The 13999-nt window shown below is 48.3% G+C and overlaps 1 protein-coding gene across 1 annotated transcript in view; it reads left to right on the top strand.

Annotated features, from left to right (window-relative positions):
• The window catches only part of LOC128702590 (WD repeat and SOCS box-containing protein 1-like), a 484629-nt gene that overhangs the window by 63266 nt on the left and 407364 nt on the right, over nt 1-13999 (top strand). Inside the window, exon 2 of the mRNA XM_070105233.1 lies at nt 9747-9807. Coding sequence (XP_069961334.1) covers nt 9765-9807 — 43 coding nt within the window. The 5' untranslated portion in view covers nt 9747-9764. The remainder of the gene's footprint in view (nt 1-9746; nt 9808-13999) is intronic.

Consider the following 13999-nt stretch of genomic DNA (forward strand, 5'->3'; position numbering starts at 1 on the left):
AGTTGTAGAGGAGCCACAGATGTAGCAGTTGAGTTGTAGAGGAGCCAGAAATGTAGCAGTTGAGTTGTAGAGGAGCCAGAGATGTAGCAGTTGAGTTGTAGAGGAGCCAGAGATGTAGCAGTTGAGTCCTAGAGGAGCCAGAGATGTAGCAGTTGAGTTGTAGAGGAGCCAGAGATGTAGCAGTTGAGTCGTAGAGAAGCAACAGATGTAGCAGTTGAGTTGTAGAGGAGCCAGAGATGTAGCAGTTGAGTTGTAGAGGAGCCACAGATGTAGCAGTTGAGTTGTAGAGGAGCCAGAGATGTAGCAGTTGAGTTGTAGAGGAGCCAGAGATGTAGCAGTTGAGTTGTAGAGGAGCCACAGATGTAGCAGTTGAGTTGTAGAGGAGCCAGAGATGTAGCAGTTGAGTTGTAGAGGAGCCAGAGATGTAGCAGTTGAGTTGTAGAGAAGCCAGAGATGTAGCAGTTGAGTTGTAGAGGAGCCACAGATGTAGCAGTTGAGTTGTAGAGGAGCCACAGATGTAGCAGTTGAGTTGTAGAGGAGCCAGAGATGTAGCAGTTGAGTTGTAGAGAAGCCAGAGATGTAGCAGTTGAGTTGTAGAGGAGCCAGAGATGTAGCAGTTGAGTTGTAGAGGAGCCACAGATGTAGCAGTTGAGTTGTAGAGGAGCCAGAGATGTAGCAGTTGAGTTGTAGAGAAGTCAGAGATGTAGCAGTTGAGTTGTAGAGAAGTCAGAGATGTAGCAGTTGAGTTGTAGAGGAGCCACAGATGTAGCAGTTGAGTTGTAGAGGAGCCACAGATGTAGCAGTTGAGTTGTAGAGGAGCCAGAGATGTAGCAGTTGAGTTGTAGAGGAGCCACAGATGTAGCAGTTGAGTTGTAGAGGAGCCACAGATGTAGCAGTTGAGTTGTAGAGGAGCCACAGATGTAGCAGTTGAGTTGTAGAGGAGCCAGAGATGTAGCAGTTGAGTTGTAGAGGAGCCACAGATGTAGCAGTTGAGTTGTAGAGGAGCCAGAGATGTAGCAGTTGAGTTGTAGAGGAGCCACAGATGTAGCAGATGAGTTGTAGAGGAGCCAGAGATGTAGCAGTTGAGTTGTAGAGGAGCCACAGATGTAGCAGTTGAGTTGTAGAGGAGCCAGAGATGTAGCAGTTGAGTTGTAGAGGAGCCAGAGATGTAGCAGTTGAGTTGTAGAGGAGCCACAGATGTAGCAGTTGAGTTGTAGAGGAGCCACAGATGTAGCAGTTGAGTTGTAGAGGAGCCACAGATGTAGCAGTGTACAATAGATGGGAGTCTATTACTGTGTACAATAGATGGTAGTCTATTTTGTACAACAGATGGTAGTCTATTTTGTACAATAGATGGTAGCCTATTACTGTGTACAATAGAAAGTAATCTATTTGTACAATAGATGGTAGTCTATTACTGCGTACAATAGATGGTAGACTATTACTGTGTACAATAGATGGTAGTCTATTACTGTGTACAATAGACAGCCTATTACTGTGTACAATAGATGGTAGACTATTACTGTGTACAATAGATGGTAGACTAATACTGTGTACAATAGATGGTAGTCTATTACTGAGTACAATAGATGGTAGTCTATTACTGAGTACAATAGATGGTAGTCTATTACTGTGTACAATAGATGGAAGTCTATTACTGTGTACAATAGATGGTAGTCTATTACTGAGTACAATAGATGGTAGTCTATTACTGAGTACAATAGATGGTAGTCTATTACTGTGTACAATAGATGGTACTCTATTACTGAGTACAATAGATGGTAGTCTATTACTGAGTGCAATAGATGGAAGTCTATTACTGTGTACAATAGATGGTAGTCTATTACTGTGTACAATAGATGGTAGTCTATTACTGTGTACAATAGATGGTAGTCTATTACTGTGTACAATAGATGGTAGTCTATTACTGTGTACAATAGATGGTAGTCTATTGCTGTGTATAATAGAAGGTAGTCTATTACTGTGTACAATAGATCGTAGTCTATTACTGTGTACAATAGATGGTAGTCTATTACTGCGTACAATAGATGGTAGTCTATTACTGTGTACAATAGATGGTAGTCTATTACTGTGTACAATAGATGGTAGTCTGTTACTGTGTACAATAGATGGTAGTCTATTACTGTGTACAATAGATGGTAGTCTATTACTGTGTACAATAGATGGTAGTCTATTACTGTGTACAATAGATGGTAGTCTATTACTGTGTACAGTAGATGGTAGTCTATTACTGTGTACAATAGATCGTAGTCTATTGCTGTTCACACTACAGTATGTACAATAGCGTAAATTAGCGTCGTGTACATGGGTGTACAGGAAGAGTACAGTCATGTGTACAATAGTACAGTCATGTGTACAATAGTACAGTCAGGTGTACAAGAGTACAGTCAGGTGTACAAGAGTACAGTCATGTGTACAAGAGTACAGTCATGTGTACAAGAGTACAGTCATGTGTACAAGAGTACAGTCATGTGTACAAGAGTACAGTCATGTGTACAAGAGTACAGTCATGTGTACAAGAGTACAGTCATGTGTACAAGAGTACAGTCATGTGTACAAGAGTACAGTCATGTGTACAAGAGTACAGTCATGTGTACAAGAGTACAGTCATGTGTACAAGAGTACAGTCATGTGTACAAGAGTACAGTCAGGTGTACAAGAGTACAGTCAGGTGTACAAGAGTACAGCCAGGTGTACAAGAGTACAGCCAGGTGTACAAGAGTACAGCCAGGTGTACAAGAGTACAGCCAGGTGTACAAGAGTACAGCCAGGTGTACAAGAGTACAGTCAGGTGTACAAGAGTACAGTCAGGTGTACAAGAGTACAGTCAGGTGTACAAGAGTACAGCCAGGTGTACAAGAGTACAGCCAGGTGTACAAGAGTACAGTCAGGTGTACAAGCGTACAGTCAGGTGTACAAGAGTACAGTCAGGTGTACAAGAGTACAGCCAGGTGTACAAGAGTGCAGTCAGGTGTACAAGAGAACAGCCAGGTGTACAAGAGTACAGCCAGATGTACAAGAGTACAGTCAGGTGTACAAGCGTACAGTCAGGTGTACAAGAGTACAGTCAGGTGTACAAGAGTACAGCCAGGTGTACAAGAGTGCAGTCAGGTGTACAAGAGAACAGCCAGGTGTACAAGCGTACAGTCAGGTGTACAAGAGTACAGTCAGGTGTACAAGAGTACAGACAGGTGTACAAGTGTACAGCCAGGTGTACAAGTGTACAGCCAGGTGTACAAGAGTACAGTCAGGTGTACAAGAGTACAGTCAGGTGTACAAGAGTACAGCCAGATGTACAAGAGTACAGTCAGGTGTACAAGAGTACAATCAGGTGTACAAGTGTACAGTCAGGTGTACAAGAGTGCAGTCAGGTGTACAAGAGTACAGCCAGGTGTACAAGAGTACAGTCAGGTGTACAAGAGTACAGTCATGTGTACAAGAGAACAGCCAGGTGTACAAGAGTACAGTCAGGTGTGCAAGAGTACAGTCAGGTGTACAAGAGTACAGTCATGTGTACAAGAGTACAGCCAGGTGTACAAGAGTACAGTCAGGTGTACAAGAGTACAGTCATGTGTACAAGAGTACAGCCAGATGTACAAGAGTACAGCCAGGTGTACAAGAGTACAGTCATGTGTGCAAGAGTACAGTCAGGTGTACAAGAGTACAGCCAGATGTACAAGAGTACAGTCAGGTGTACAAGTGTACAGTCATGTGTACAAGAGTGCAGTCAGTTGTACAAGAGTACAGCCAGGTGTACAAGAGTACAGTCATGTGTACAAGAGTGCAGTCAGATGTACAAGAGTACAGTCAGGTGTACAAGAGTACAGTCAGGTGTACAAGAGTACAGTCAGGTGTTCAAGAGTACAGTCAGGTGTACAAGAGTACAGTCAGGTGTACAAGAGTACAGTCAGGTGTACAAGAGTACAGTCAGGTGTACAAGAGTACAGTCAGGTGTACAAGAGTACAGTCAGGTGTACAAGAGTACAGTCAGGTGTACAAGAGTACAGCCAGGTGTACAAGAGTACAGTCAGGTGTACAAGAGTACAGTCAGGTGTACAAGAGTACAGCCAGGTGTACAAGAGTACAGTCAGGTGTACAAGAGTACAGTCAGGTGTACAAGAGTACAGTCAGGTGTACAAGAGTACAGTCAGGTGTACAAGAGTACAGTCAGGTGTACAAGAGTACAGTCAGGTGTACAATAGTACAGTCAGGTGTACAAGAGTACAGTCAGGTGAACAAGAATACAGTCAGGTGTACAATAGTACAGCCAGGTGTACAAGAGTACAGTCAGGTGTACAAGAGTACAGCCAGGTGTACAAGAGTACAGCCAGGTGTACAAGAGTACAGCCAGGTGTACAAGAGTACAGTCATGTGTACAAGAGTACAGTCAGGTGTACAAGAGTACAGTCAGGTGTACAAGAGTACAGCCAGGTGTACAAGAGTACAGTCAGGTGTACAAGAGTACAGCCAGGTGTACAAGAGTACAGCCAGGTGTACAAGAGTACAGCTAGGTGTACAAGAGTACAGTCAGGTATACAAGAGTACAACCAAGTGTACAAGAGTACAGTCAGGTGTACAAGAGTACAGCCAGGTGTACAAGAGTACAGCCAGGTGTACAAGAGTACAGCCAGGTGTACAAGAGTACAGTCAGGTGTACAAGAGTGAAGCCAGATGTACAAGAGTACAGTCAGGTGTACAAGAGTGCAGTCAGGTGTACAAGAGTACAGTCAGGTGTACAAGAGTACAGCCAGATGTACAAGAGTGCAGTCAGGTGTACAAGAGTGCAGTCAGGTGTACAAGAGTACAGTCAGGTGTACAAGAGTACAGCCAGATGTACAAGAGTGCAGTCAGGTGTACAAGAGTGCAGTCAGGTGTACAAGAGTACAGTCAGGTGTACAAGAGTACAGTCAGGTGTACAAGAGTACAGTCAGGTGTACAAGAGTACAACCAGATGTACAAGAGTACAGTCAGGTGTACAAGAGTGCAGTCAGGTGTACAAGAGTACAGTCAGGTGTACAAGAGTACAACCAGATGTACAAGAGTACCGCCAGGTGTACAAGAGTACAGTCAGGTGTACAAGAGTACAGTCAGGTGTACAAGAGTACAGTCAGGTGTACAAGAGTACAGCCAGATGTACAAGAGTACAGTCAGGTGTACAAGAGTGCAGTCAGGTGTACAAGAGTGCAGTCAGGTGTACAAGAGTACAGACAGGTGTACAAGAGTACAGTCAGGTGTACAAGAGTACAGCCAGGTGTACAAGAGTACAGCCAGGTGTACAAGAGTACAGCCAGGTGTACAAGAGTACAGTCAGGTGTACAAGAGTACAGTCAGGTGTACAAGAGTACAGTCAGGTGTACAAGAGTACAGTCAGGTGTACAAGAGTACAGTCAGGTGTACAAGAGTACAACCAGATGTACAAGAGTACAGTCAGGTGTACAAGAGTACAACCAGATGTACAAGAGTACAGCCAGGTGTACAAGAGTACAGTCAGGTGTACAAGAGTACAGTCAGGTGTACAAGAGTACAGTCAGGTGTACAAGAGTACAGTCAGGTGTACAAGAGTACAGCCAGGTGTACAAGAGTACATTACAAGCTACGTACTCAACTGGATTTTCTTGCTTAACTCAAGGTCGTGTTGGGGTGGGTTGGTGGGTCGTGTTGGGGTGGTTGGTGGGTCGTGTTGGGGTGGTTGGTGGGTCGTGTTGGGGTGGGTTGGTGGGTCGTGTTGTGGGGGTGGTGGGTTGGTGGGTCGTGTTGGGGTGGGTTGGTGGGTCGTGTTGGGGTGGGGGTTGGTGGGTCGTGTTGGGGTGGTTGGTGGGTCGTGTTGGGGTGGGTTGATGGGTCGCGTTGGGGTGGGTTGATGGGTCGCGTTGGGGTGGTTGGTGGGCCGCGTTGGGGTGTGTTGGTGGGTCGCGTTGGGGTGGGTTGGTGGGTCGCGTTGGGGTGGGTTGGTGGGTCGCGTTGGGATGGGTTGGTGGGTCGCGTTGGGATGGGTTGGTGGGTCGTGTTGGGGTGGGTTGGTGGGTCGTGTTGTGGTGGGTTGGTGGGTCGTGTTGTGGTGGTTTGGGGGGTCGTGTTGTGGTGGGTTGGTGGGTCGTGTTGGGGTGGGGTGGGTCGGTGGGTCGTGTTGGGGTGGTTGGTGGGCCGGGTTGGGGTGGGTTGGTGGGTCGTGTTGGGGGGGGGTGGGGGGTCGTGTTGGGGTGGGTTGGTGGGTCGTGTTGGGGTGGTTGGTGGGTCGTGTTGGGGTGGGTTGGTGGGTCGTGTTGCGGTGGTTGGTGGGTCGTGTTGGGGTGGTTGGTGGGTCGTGTTGGGGTGGGTTGGTGGGTCGTGTTGGGGTGGTTGGTCGTGTTGGGGTAGTGTTGGGGTGGGTTGGTGGGTCGTGTTGGGTTGGTTGGTGGGTCGTGTTGGGGTGGTTGGTGGGTGTTGGGGTGGTTGGTGGGTCGTGTTGGGGTGGGTTGGTTGGTTGGTCGTGTTGGGGTGGTTGGTGGGTCGTGTTGGGGTGGGTTGGTGGGTCGTGTTGGGGTGGGTTTTTGGGTCGTGTTGGGGTGGGTTGGTGGGTCGTGTTGGGGTGGTTCGTGGGTCGTGTTGGGGTGGTTGGTGGGTCGTGTTGGGGTGGTTGGTGGGTCGTGTTGGGGTGGTTGGTGGGTCGTGTTGGGGTGGGTTGGTGGGTCGTGTTGGGGTGGTTGGTGGGTCGTGTTGGGGTGGTTGGTTGGTGGGTGGTTGGTGGGTCGTGTTGGGGAGGGTTGGTGGGTCGTGTTGGGGTGGTTGGTGGGTCGTGTTGGGGTGGTTGGTGGGTCGTGTTGGGGTGGTTGGTGGGTCGTGTTGGGGTGGGTTGGTGGGTCGTGTTGGGGTGGTTGGTGGGTCGTGTTGGGGTGGGTTGGTGGGTCGTGTTGGGGTGGTTGGTGGGTCGTGTTGGGGTGGGTTGGTGGGTCGTGTTGGGGTGGTTGGTGGGTCGTGTTGGGGTGGGTTGGTGGGTCGTGTTGGGGTGGGTTGGTGGGTCGTGTTGGGGTGGGTTGGTGGGTCGTGTTGGGGTGGTTGGTGGGTCGTGTTGGGGTGGGTTGGTGGGTCGTGTTGGGGTGGTTGGTGGGTCGTGTTGGGGTGGGTTGGTGGGTCGTGTTGGGGTGGTTGGTGGGTCGTGTTGGGGTGGGTTGGTGGGTCGTGTTGGGGTGGTTGGTGGGTCGTGTTGGGGTGGTTGGTGGGTCGTGTTGGGGTGGTTGGTGGGTCGTGTTGGGGTGGTTGGTGGGTCGTGTTGGGGTGGTTCGTGTTAGGGTGGTTGGTGGGTCGCGTTGGGGTGGGTTGGTGGGTCGTGTTGGGGTGGTTGGTGGGTCGTGTTGGGGTGGTTGGTGGGTCGTGTTGGGGTGGTTGGTGGGTCGTGTTGGGGTGGGTTGGTGGGTCGTGTTGGGGTGGGTTGGTGGGTCGTGTTGGTGGGTCGGTTGGGGTGGTTGGTGGGTCGTGTTGGGGTGGGTTGGTGGGTCGTGTTGCGGTGGTTGGTGGGTCGTGTTGGGGTTGGGGTGGGTTGGTGGGTCGTGTTGAGGTGGTTGGTGGGTCGTGTTGGGGTGGTTGGTGGGTCGTGTTGGGGTGGGTTGGTGGGTCGTGTTGGGGTGGTTGGTCGTGTTGGGGTGGGTTGGTGGGTCGTGTTGGGTGGGTTGGTGGGTCGTGTTGGGTGGGTTGGTGGGTCGTGTTGGGGTGGGTTGGTGGGTCGTGTTGGGGGGTTGGTGGGTCGTGTTGGGATGGGTTGTGTCGTGTTGGGTGGGTTGGTGGGGGTGGGTGGTGGGTCGTGTTGGGGTGGGTTGGTGGGTCGTGTTGGGGTGGTTGGTGGGTCGTGTTGGGATGGGTTGGTGGGTCGTGTTGGGTGGGTTGGTGGGTCGTGTTGGGTGGGGTGGGTCGTGTTGGGGTGGTTGGTTGGTTGGGGGTCGTGTTGGGTGGGTTGGTGGGTCGTGTTGGGGTGGGGTGGGTCGTGTTGGGTGGGTTGGTGGGTCGTGTTGGGGTGGTTGGTGGGTCGTGTTGGGGTGGGTTGATGGGTCGCGTTGGGGTGGGTTGATGGGTCGCGTTGGGGTGGTTGGTGGGTTGGGGGTGGGGTGGGTCGTGTTGGGTGGGTTGGTGGTTCGTGTTGGGGTGGGTTGGTGGGTCGTGTTGGGGTGGGTTGGTGGGTCGTGTTGGGGTGGGTTGGTGGGTCGTGTTGGGGTGGATTGGTGGGTCGTGTTGGGTTGGTTGGTGGGTCGTGTTGGGTGGGTTGGTGGGTCCTGTTGGGGTGGTTTGTGGGTCGTGTTGGGGTGGTTGGTGGGTCGTGTTGGGGTGGGTTGGTGGGTCGTGTTGGGGTGGGTTGGTGGGTCGTGTTGGGGTGGGTTGGTGGGTTGGTGGGTCGTGTTGGGGTGGTTGGTGGGTCGTGTTGGGGTGGGTTGGTGGGTCGTGTTGGGGTGGTTGGTGGGTCGTGTTGGGGTGGGTTGGTGGGTCGTGTTGTGGTGGGTTGGTGGGTCGTGTTGGGGTGGTTGGTGGGTCGTGTTGGGGTGGGTTGATGGGTCCTGTTAGGTGGGTTGGTGGGTCCTGTTGGGGTGGGTTGGTGGGTCGTGTTGGGGTGGGTTGGTGGGTCGTGTTGGGGTGGTTGGTGGGTCGTGTTGGGGTGGGTTGGTGGGTCCTGTTAGGTGGGTTGGTGGGTCGTGTTGGGGTGGGTTGGTGGGTCGTGTTGGGGTGGGTTGGTGGGTCCTGTTAGGTGGGTTGGTGGGTCGTGTTGGGGTGGGTTGGTGGGACCTGTTGGGTGGGGGGGTGGGTCGTGTTGGGGTGGGTTGGTGGGTCGTGTTGGGTGGGTTGGTGGGTCGTGTTGGGGTGGGTTGGTGGGTCCTGTTTGGTGGGTTGGTGGGTCGTGTTGGGGTGGGTTGGTGGGTCCTGTTAGGTGGGTTGGTGGGTCGTGTTGGGTGGGTTGGTGGGTCGTGTTGGGTGGGTTGGTGGGTCGTGTGAAAAGCTGTGGAGAGATTATATTTCTGTTCAGCAGCCCTTTAGCAGCAACAGCCAGGTTGACCAGGCTAGCACGAGACGAGCCTGACCCATGGCCGGGCTCTGAGAGTAGTAAAATTTGAACCTGATCAAAGGTATATCATAGGAAGGTTAGCCTGGGCCACCACTGTAACCACAAGTATATGGTGACTCATCTGTAAAAAATCCTGTACTTGAGGTCACAGTGGCGGCCCATGCTAACCTTCCTAACATGTATACAAGTGTACCTAGTCTGAGGAATCTTAGAGCTGACTAGTACAGTGGTTAACGCACTGGCCTGTCTACAACTCACTGGCCATGGGTTTAAACCCCGTCCCGTTCCTTGACTCACAATGTGATCCAGATGCAGGAACCAGAAACACTTTCCCGATTACCTCTCGAATTCCACATTTTTGGAAAGGGGGGGGGACAAATGGCCGAAAAAATGGCCCCATTTCTGCCACTTTGACTAATATATATTATTATATATTTGGTTAATGAACTTTAATGTATTGAAAAAACGTAATTAAACGTAATTTTAGAAATAATTTAGACTTTCTGGAGAGTTCGTAGTATTTTTCTTATTTTAATTACTCAGGCAAAAGAATTATTTTGGTTATTGGGATTTTCAAATCGCCTAAGAATTTTGAATTTCAAATTATGCCTATCCATGTGTATATAATGTATATATAATGTATATATAATGTATATATAATGTATATATAACGTATATATAATGTATATTTGTGTTTCAGTTGTTGGCTGGACGATAAATGGCCCCTGGACGTATGCTGGAACACCTTCTGAGGAGCACTGGTCAGTAACTGTGTTGTGATCCTGTGTGGATCATTGTGTGTGTGTGGATCATTGTGTGTGTGTGGATCATTGTGTGTGTGTGGATCATTGTGTGTGTGTGGATCATTCTGTGTGTGTGGATCATTGTGTGTGTGTGGATCATTCTGTGTGTGTGGATCATTCTGTGTGTGTGGATCATTGTGTGTGTGTGGATCATTGTGTGTGTGTGGATCATTGTGTGTGTGTGGATCATTCTGTGTGTGTGGATCATTCTGTGTGTGTGGATCATTCTGTGTGTGTGGATCATTCTGTGTGTGTGGATCATTCTGTGTATGTGGATCATTCTGTGTGTGTGGATCATTCTGTGTGTGTGGATCATTCTGTGTGTGTGGATCATTCTGTGTGTGTGGATCATTCTGTGTGTGTGGATCATTCTGTGTATGTGGATCATTCTGTGTGTGTGGATCATTCTGTGTGTGTGGATCATTCTGTGTGTGTGGATCATTCTGTGTGTGTGGATCATTCTGTGTATGTGGATCATTCTGTGTGTGTGGATCATTCTGTGTGTGTGGATCATTCTGTGTGTGTGGATCATTCTGTGTATGTGGATCATTCTGTGTGTGTGGATCATTCTGTGTGTGTGGATCATTCTGTGTGTGTGGATCATTCTGTGTGTGTGGATCATTCTGTGTATGTGGATCATTCTGTGTGTGTGGATCATTCTGTGTGTGTGGATCATTCTGTGTGTGTGGATCATTCTGTGTGTGTGGATCATTCTGTGTGTGTGGATCATTCTGTGTGTGGATCATTCTGTGTGTGTGGATCATTCTGTGTGTGTGGATCATTCTGTGTGTGTGGATCATTCTGTGTGTGTGGATCATTCTGTGTGTGTGGATCATTCTGTGTGTTTGGATCATTCTGTGTGTGTGGATCATTCTGTGTGTGTGGATCATTGTGTGTGTGGATCATTCTGTGTGTGTGGATCATTCTGTGTGTGTGGATCATTCTGTGTGTGTGGATCATTCTGTGTGTGTGGATCATTCTGTGTGTGTGGATCATTCTGTGTGTGTGGATCATTCTGTGTGTGGATCATTCTGTGTATGTGGATCATTCTGTGTGTGGATCATTCTGTGTGTGTGGATCATTCTGTGTGTGGATCATTCTGTGTATGTGGATCATTCTGTGTGTGTGGATCATTCTGTGTGTGGATCATTCTGTGTGTGGATCATTCTGTGTGTGTGGATCATTCTGTGTGTGTGGATCATTCTGTGTGTGTGGATCATTCTGTGTGTGTGGATCATTCTGTGTGTGTGGATCATTATGTGTGTGTGGATCAGCTGTGTGTGTGGATCATTCTGTGTGTGTGGATCATTCTGTGTGTGTGGATCATTCTGTGTGTGTGGATCATCTGTGTGTGTGGATCATTCTGTGTGTGGATCATTCTGTGTGTGTGGATCATCTGTGTGTGTGGATCATTCTGTGTGTGCGGATCATTCTGTGTGTGTGGATCATTCTGTGTGTGTGGATCATTCTGTGTGTGTGGATCATTGTGTGTGGATCATTATGTGTGTGTGGATCATTGTGTGTGTGGATCATTCTGCGTGTGTGGATTATGTGTGTGTGGATCATTCTGTGTGTGTGGATCATTCTGTGTGTGTGGATCATTCTGTGTGTGGATCATTCTGTGTGTGTGGATCATTCTGTGTGTGTGGATCATCTGTGTGTGTGGATCATTCTGTGTGTGTGGATCATTCTGTGTGTGTGGATCATTCTGTGTGTGTGGATCATTCTGTGTGTGGATCATCTGTGTGTGTGGATCATTCTGTGTGTGTGGATCATTCTGTGTGTGTGGGTCATTCTGTGTGTGGATCATTCTGTGTGTGTGGATCATTCTGTGTGTGTGCATCATTCTGTGTGTGTGGATCATTCTGTGTGTGTGGATCATTCTGTGTGTGTGGGTCATTCTGTGTGTGGATCATTCTGTGTGTGTGGATCATCTGTGTGTGGATCATTCTGTGTGTGTGGATCATTGTGTGTGTGTGCATCATTCTGTGTGTGTGGATCATTCTGTGTGTGTGGATCATTCTGTGTGTGTGGGTCATTCTGTGTGTGTGGATCATTCTGTGTGTGTGGATCATTCTGTGTGTGTGGATCATCTGTGTGTGTGGATCATTCTGTGTGTGGATCATTCTGTGTGTGTGGATCATTCTGTGTGTGGATCATTCTGTGTGTGTGGATCATTCTGTGTGTGTGGATCATTACGTGTGTGTGGATCATTCTGTGTGTGTGGATCATTGTGTGTGTGGATCATTATGTGTGTGTGGATCATTGTGTGTGTGGATCATTCTGCGTGTGTGGATTATGTGTGTGTGGATCATTCTGTGTGTGTGGATCATTCTGTGTGTGGATCATTCTGTGTGTGTGGATCATTCTGTGTGTGGATCATTCTGTGTGTGGATCATTCTGTGTGTGGATCATTCTGTGTGTGTGGATCATTGTGTGTGTGTGGATCATCTGTGTGTGTGGATCATTGTGTGTGTGTGGATCATCTGTGTGTGTGGATCATTGTGTGTGTGTGGATCATCTGTGTGTGTGGATCATTCTGTGTGTGGATCATTCTGTGTGTGGATCATTCTGTGTGTTTGGATCATTCTGTGTGTGGATCATTGTGTGTGTGTGGATCATCTGTGTGTGTGGATCATCTGTGTGTGTGGATCATCTGTGTGTGTGGATCATCTGTGTGTGTGGATCATCTGTGTGTGTGGATCATCTGTGTGTGTGGATCATTCTGTGTGTGGATCATCTGTGTGTGTGGATCATTCTGTGTGTGTGGATCATTCTGTGTGTGTGGATCATTCTGTGTGTGTGGATCATTCTGTGTGTGTGGATCATTCTGTGTGTGTGGATCATTCTGTGTGTGTGGATCATTCTGTGTGTGTGGATCATTCTGTGTGTGTGGATCATTCTGTGTATGTGGATCATTCTGTGTGTGTGGATCATTCTGTGTGTGTGGATCATTCTGTGTGTGTGGATCATTCTGTGTGTGTGGATCATTCTGTGTGTGTGGATCATTCTGTGTATGTGGATCATTCTGTGTGTGTGGATCATTCTGTGTGTGTGGATCATTCTGTGTATGTGGATCATTCTGTGTGTGTGGATCATTCTGTGTGTGTGGATCATTCTGTGTGTGTGGATCATTCTGTGTATGTGGATCATTCTGTGTGTGTGGATCATTCTGTGTGTGTGGATCATTCTGTGTATGTGGATCATTCTGTGTGTGTGGATCATTCTGTGTGTGTGGATCATTCTGTGTGTGTGGATCATTCTGTGTGTGTGGATCATTCTGTGTGTGTGGATCATTCTGTGTATGTGGATCATTCTGTGTGTGTGGATCATTCTGTGTGTGTGGATCATTCTGTGTGTGTGGATCATTCTGTGTGTGTGGATCAGCAAGCCCTATGGAAGGCCTATGGAAGGACTATGGAAGGCCTATGGAAGGCCTATGGAAGGACTATGGAAGGCCTATGGAAGGCCTATGGAAGGCCTATGGAAGGCCTATGGAAGGCCTATGGAAGGCCTATGGAACCCATAAAGGCTCATTTTTAGTCAGATTTACGACCTACCTTCAGAATATATTTTAATGTACATCAATATTCCAGCAAGTGACTGGAAGATTATCATTGATGTCTTGTGTCCTGGAAGATTATCATTGATGTCTTGTGTCCTGGAAGATTATCATTGATGTCTTGTGTCCTGGAAGATTATCACTGGTGTCTTGTGTCCTGGAAGATTATCATTGATGTCTTGTGTCCTGGAAGATTATCATTGATGTCTTGTGTCCTGGAAGATTATCATTGATGTCTTGTGTCCTGGAAGATTATCATTGATGTCTTGTGTCCTGGAAGATTATCACTGGTGTCTTGTGTCCTGGAAGATTATCATTGATGTCTTGTGTCCTGGAAGATTATCATTGATGTCTTGTGTCCTGGAAGATTATCATTGATGTCTTGTGTCCTGGAAGATTATCATTGATGTCTTGTGTCCTGGAAGATTATCATTGATGTCTTGTGTCCTGGAAGATTATCATTGATGTCTTGTGTCCTGGAAGATTATCACTGGTGTCTTGTGTCCTGGAAGATTATCATTGATGTCTTGTGTCCTGGAAGATTATCATTGATGTCTTGTGTCCTGGAAGATTATCATTGATGTCTTG

Source organism: Cherax quadricarinatus, chromosome 98 (genome assembly GCF_038502225.1).
Source record: "Cherax quadricarinatus isolate ZL_2023a chromosome 98, ASM3850222v1, whole genome shotgun sequence".
Taxonomy (NCBI): Eukaryota; Metazoa; Arthropoda; class Malacostraca; order Decapoda; family Parastacidae; genus Cherax; species Cherax quadricarinatus.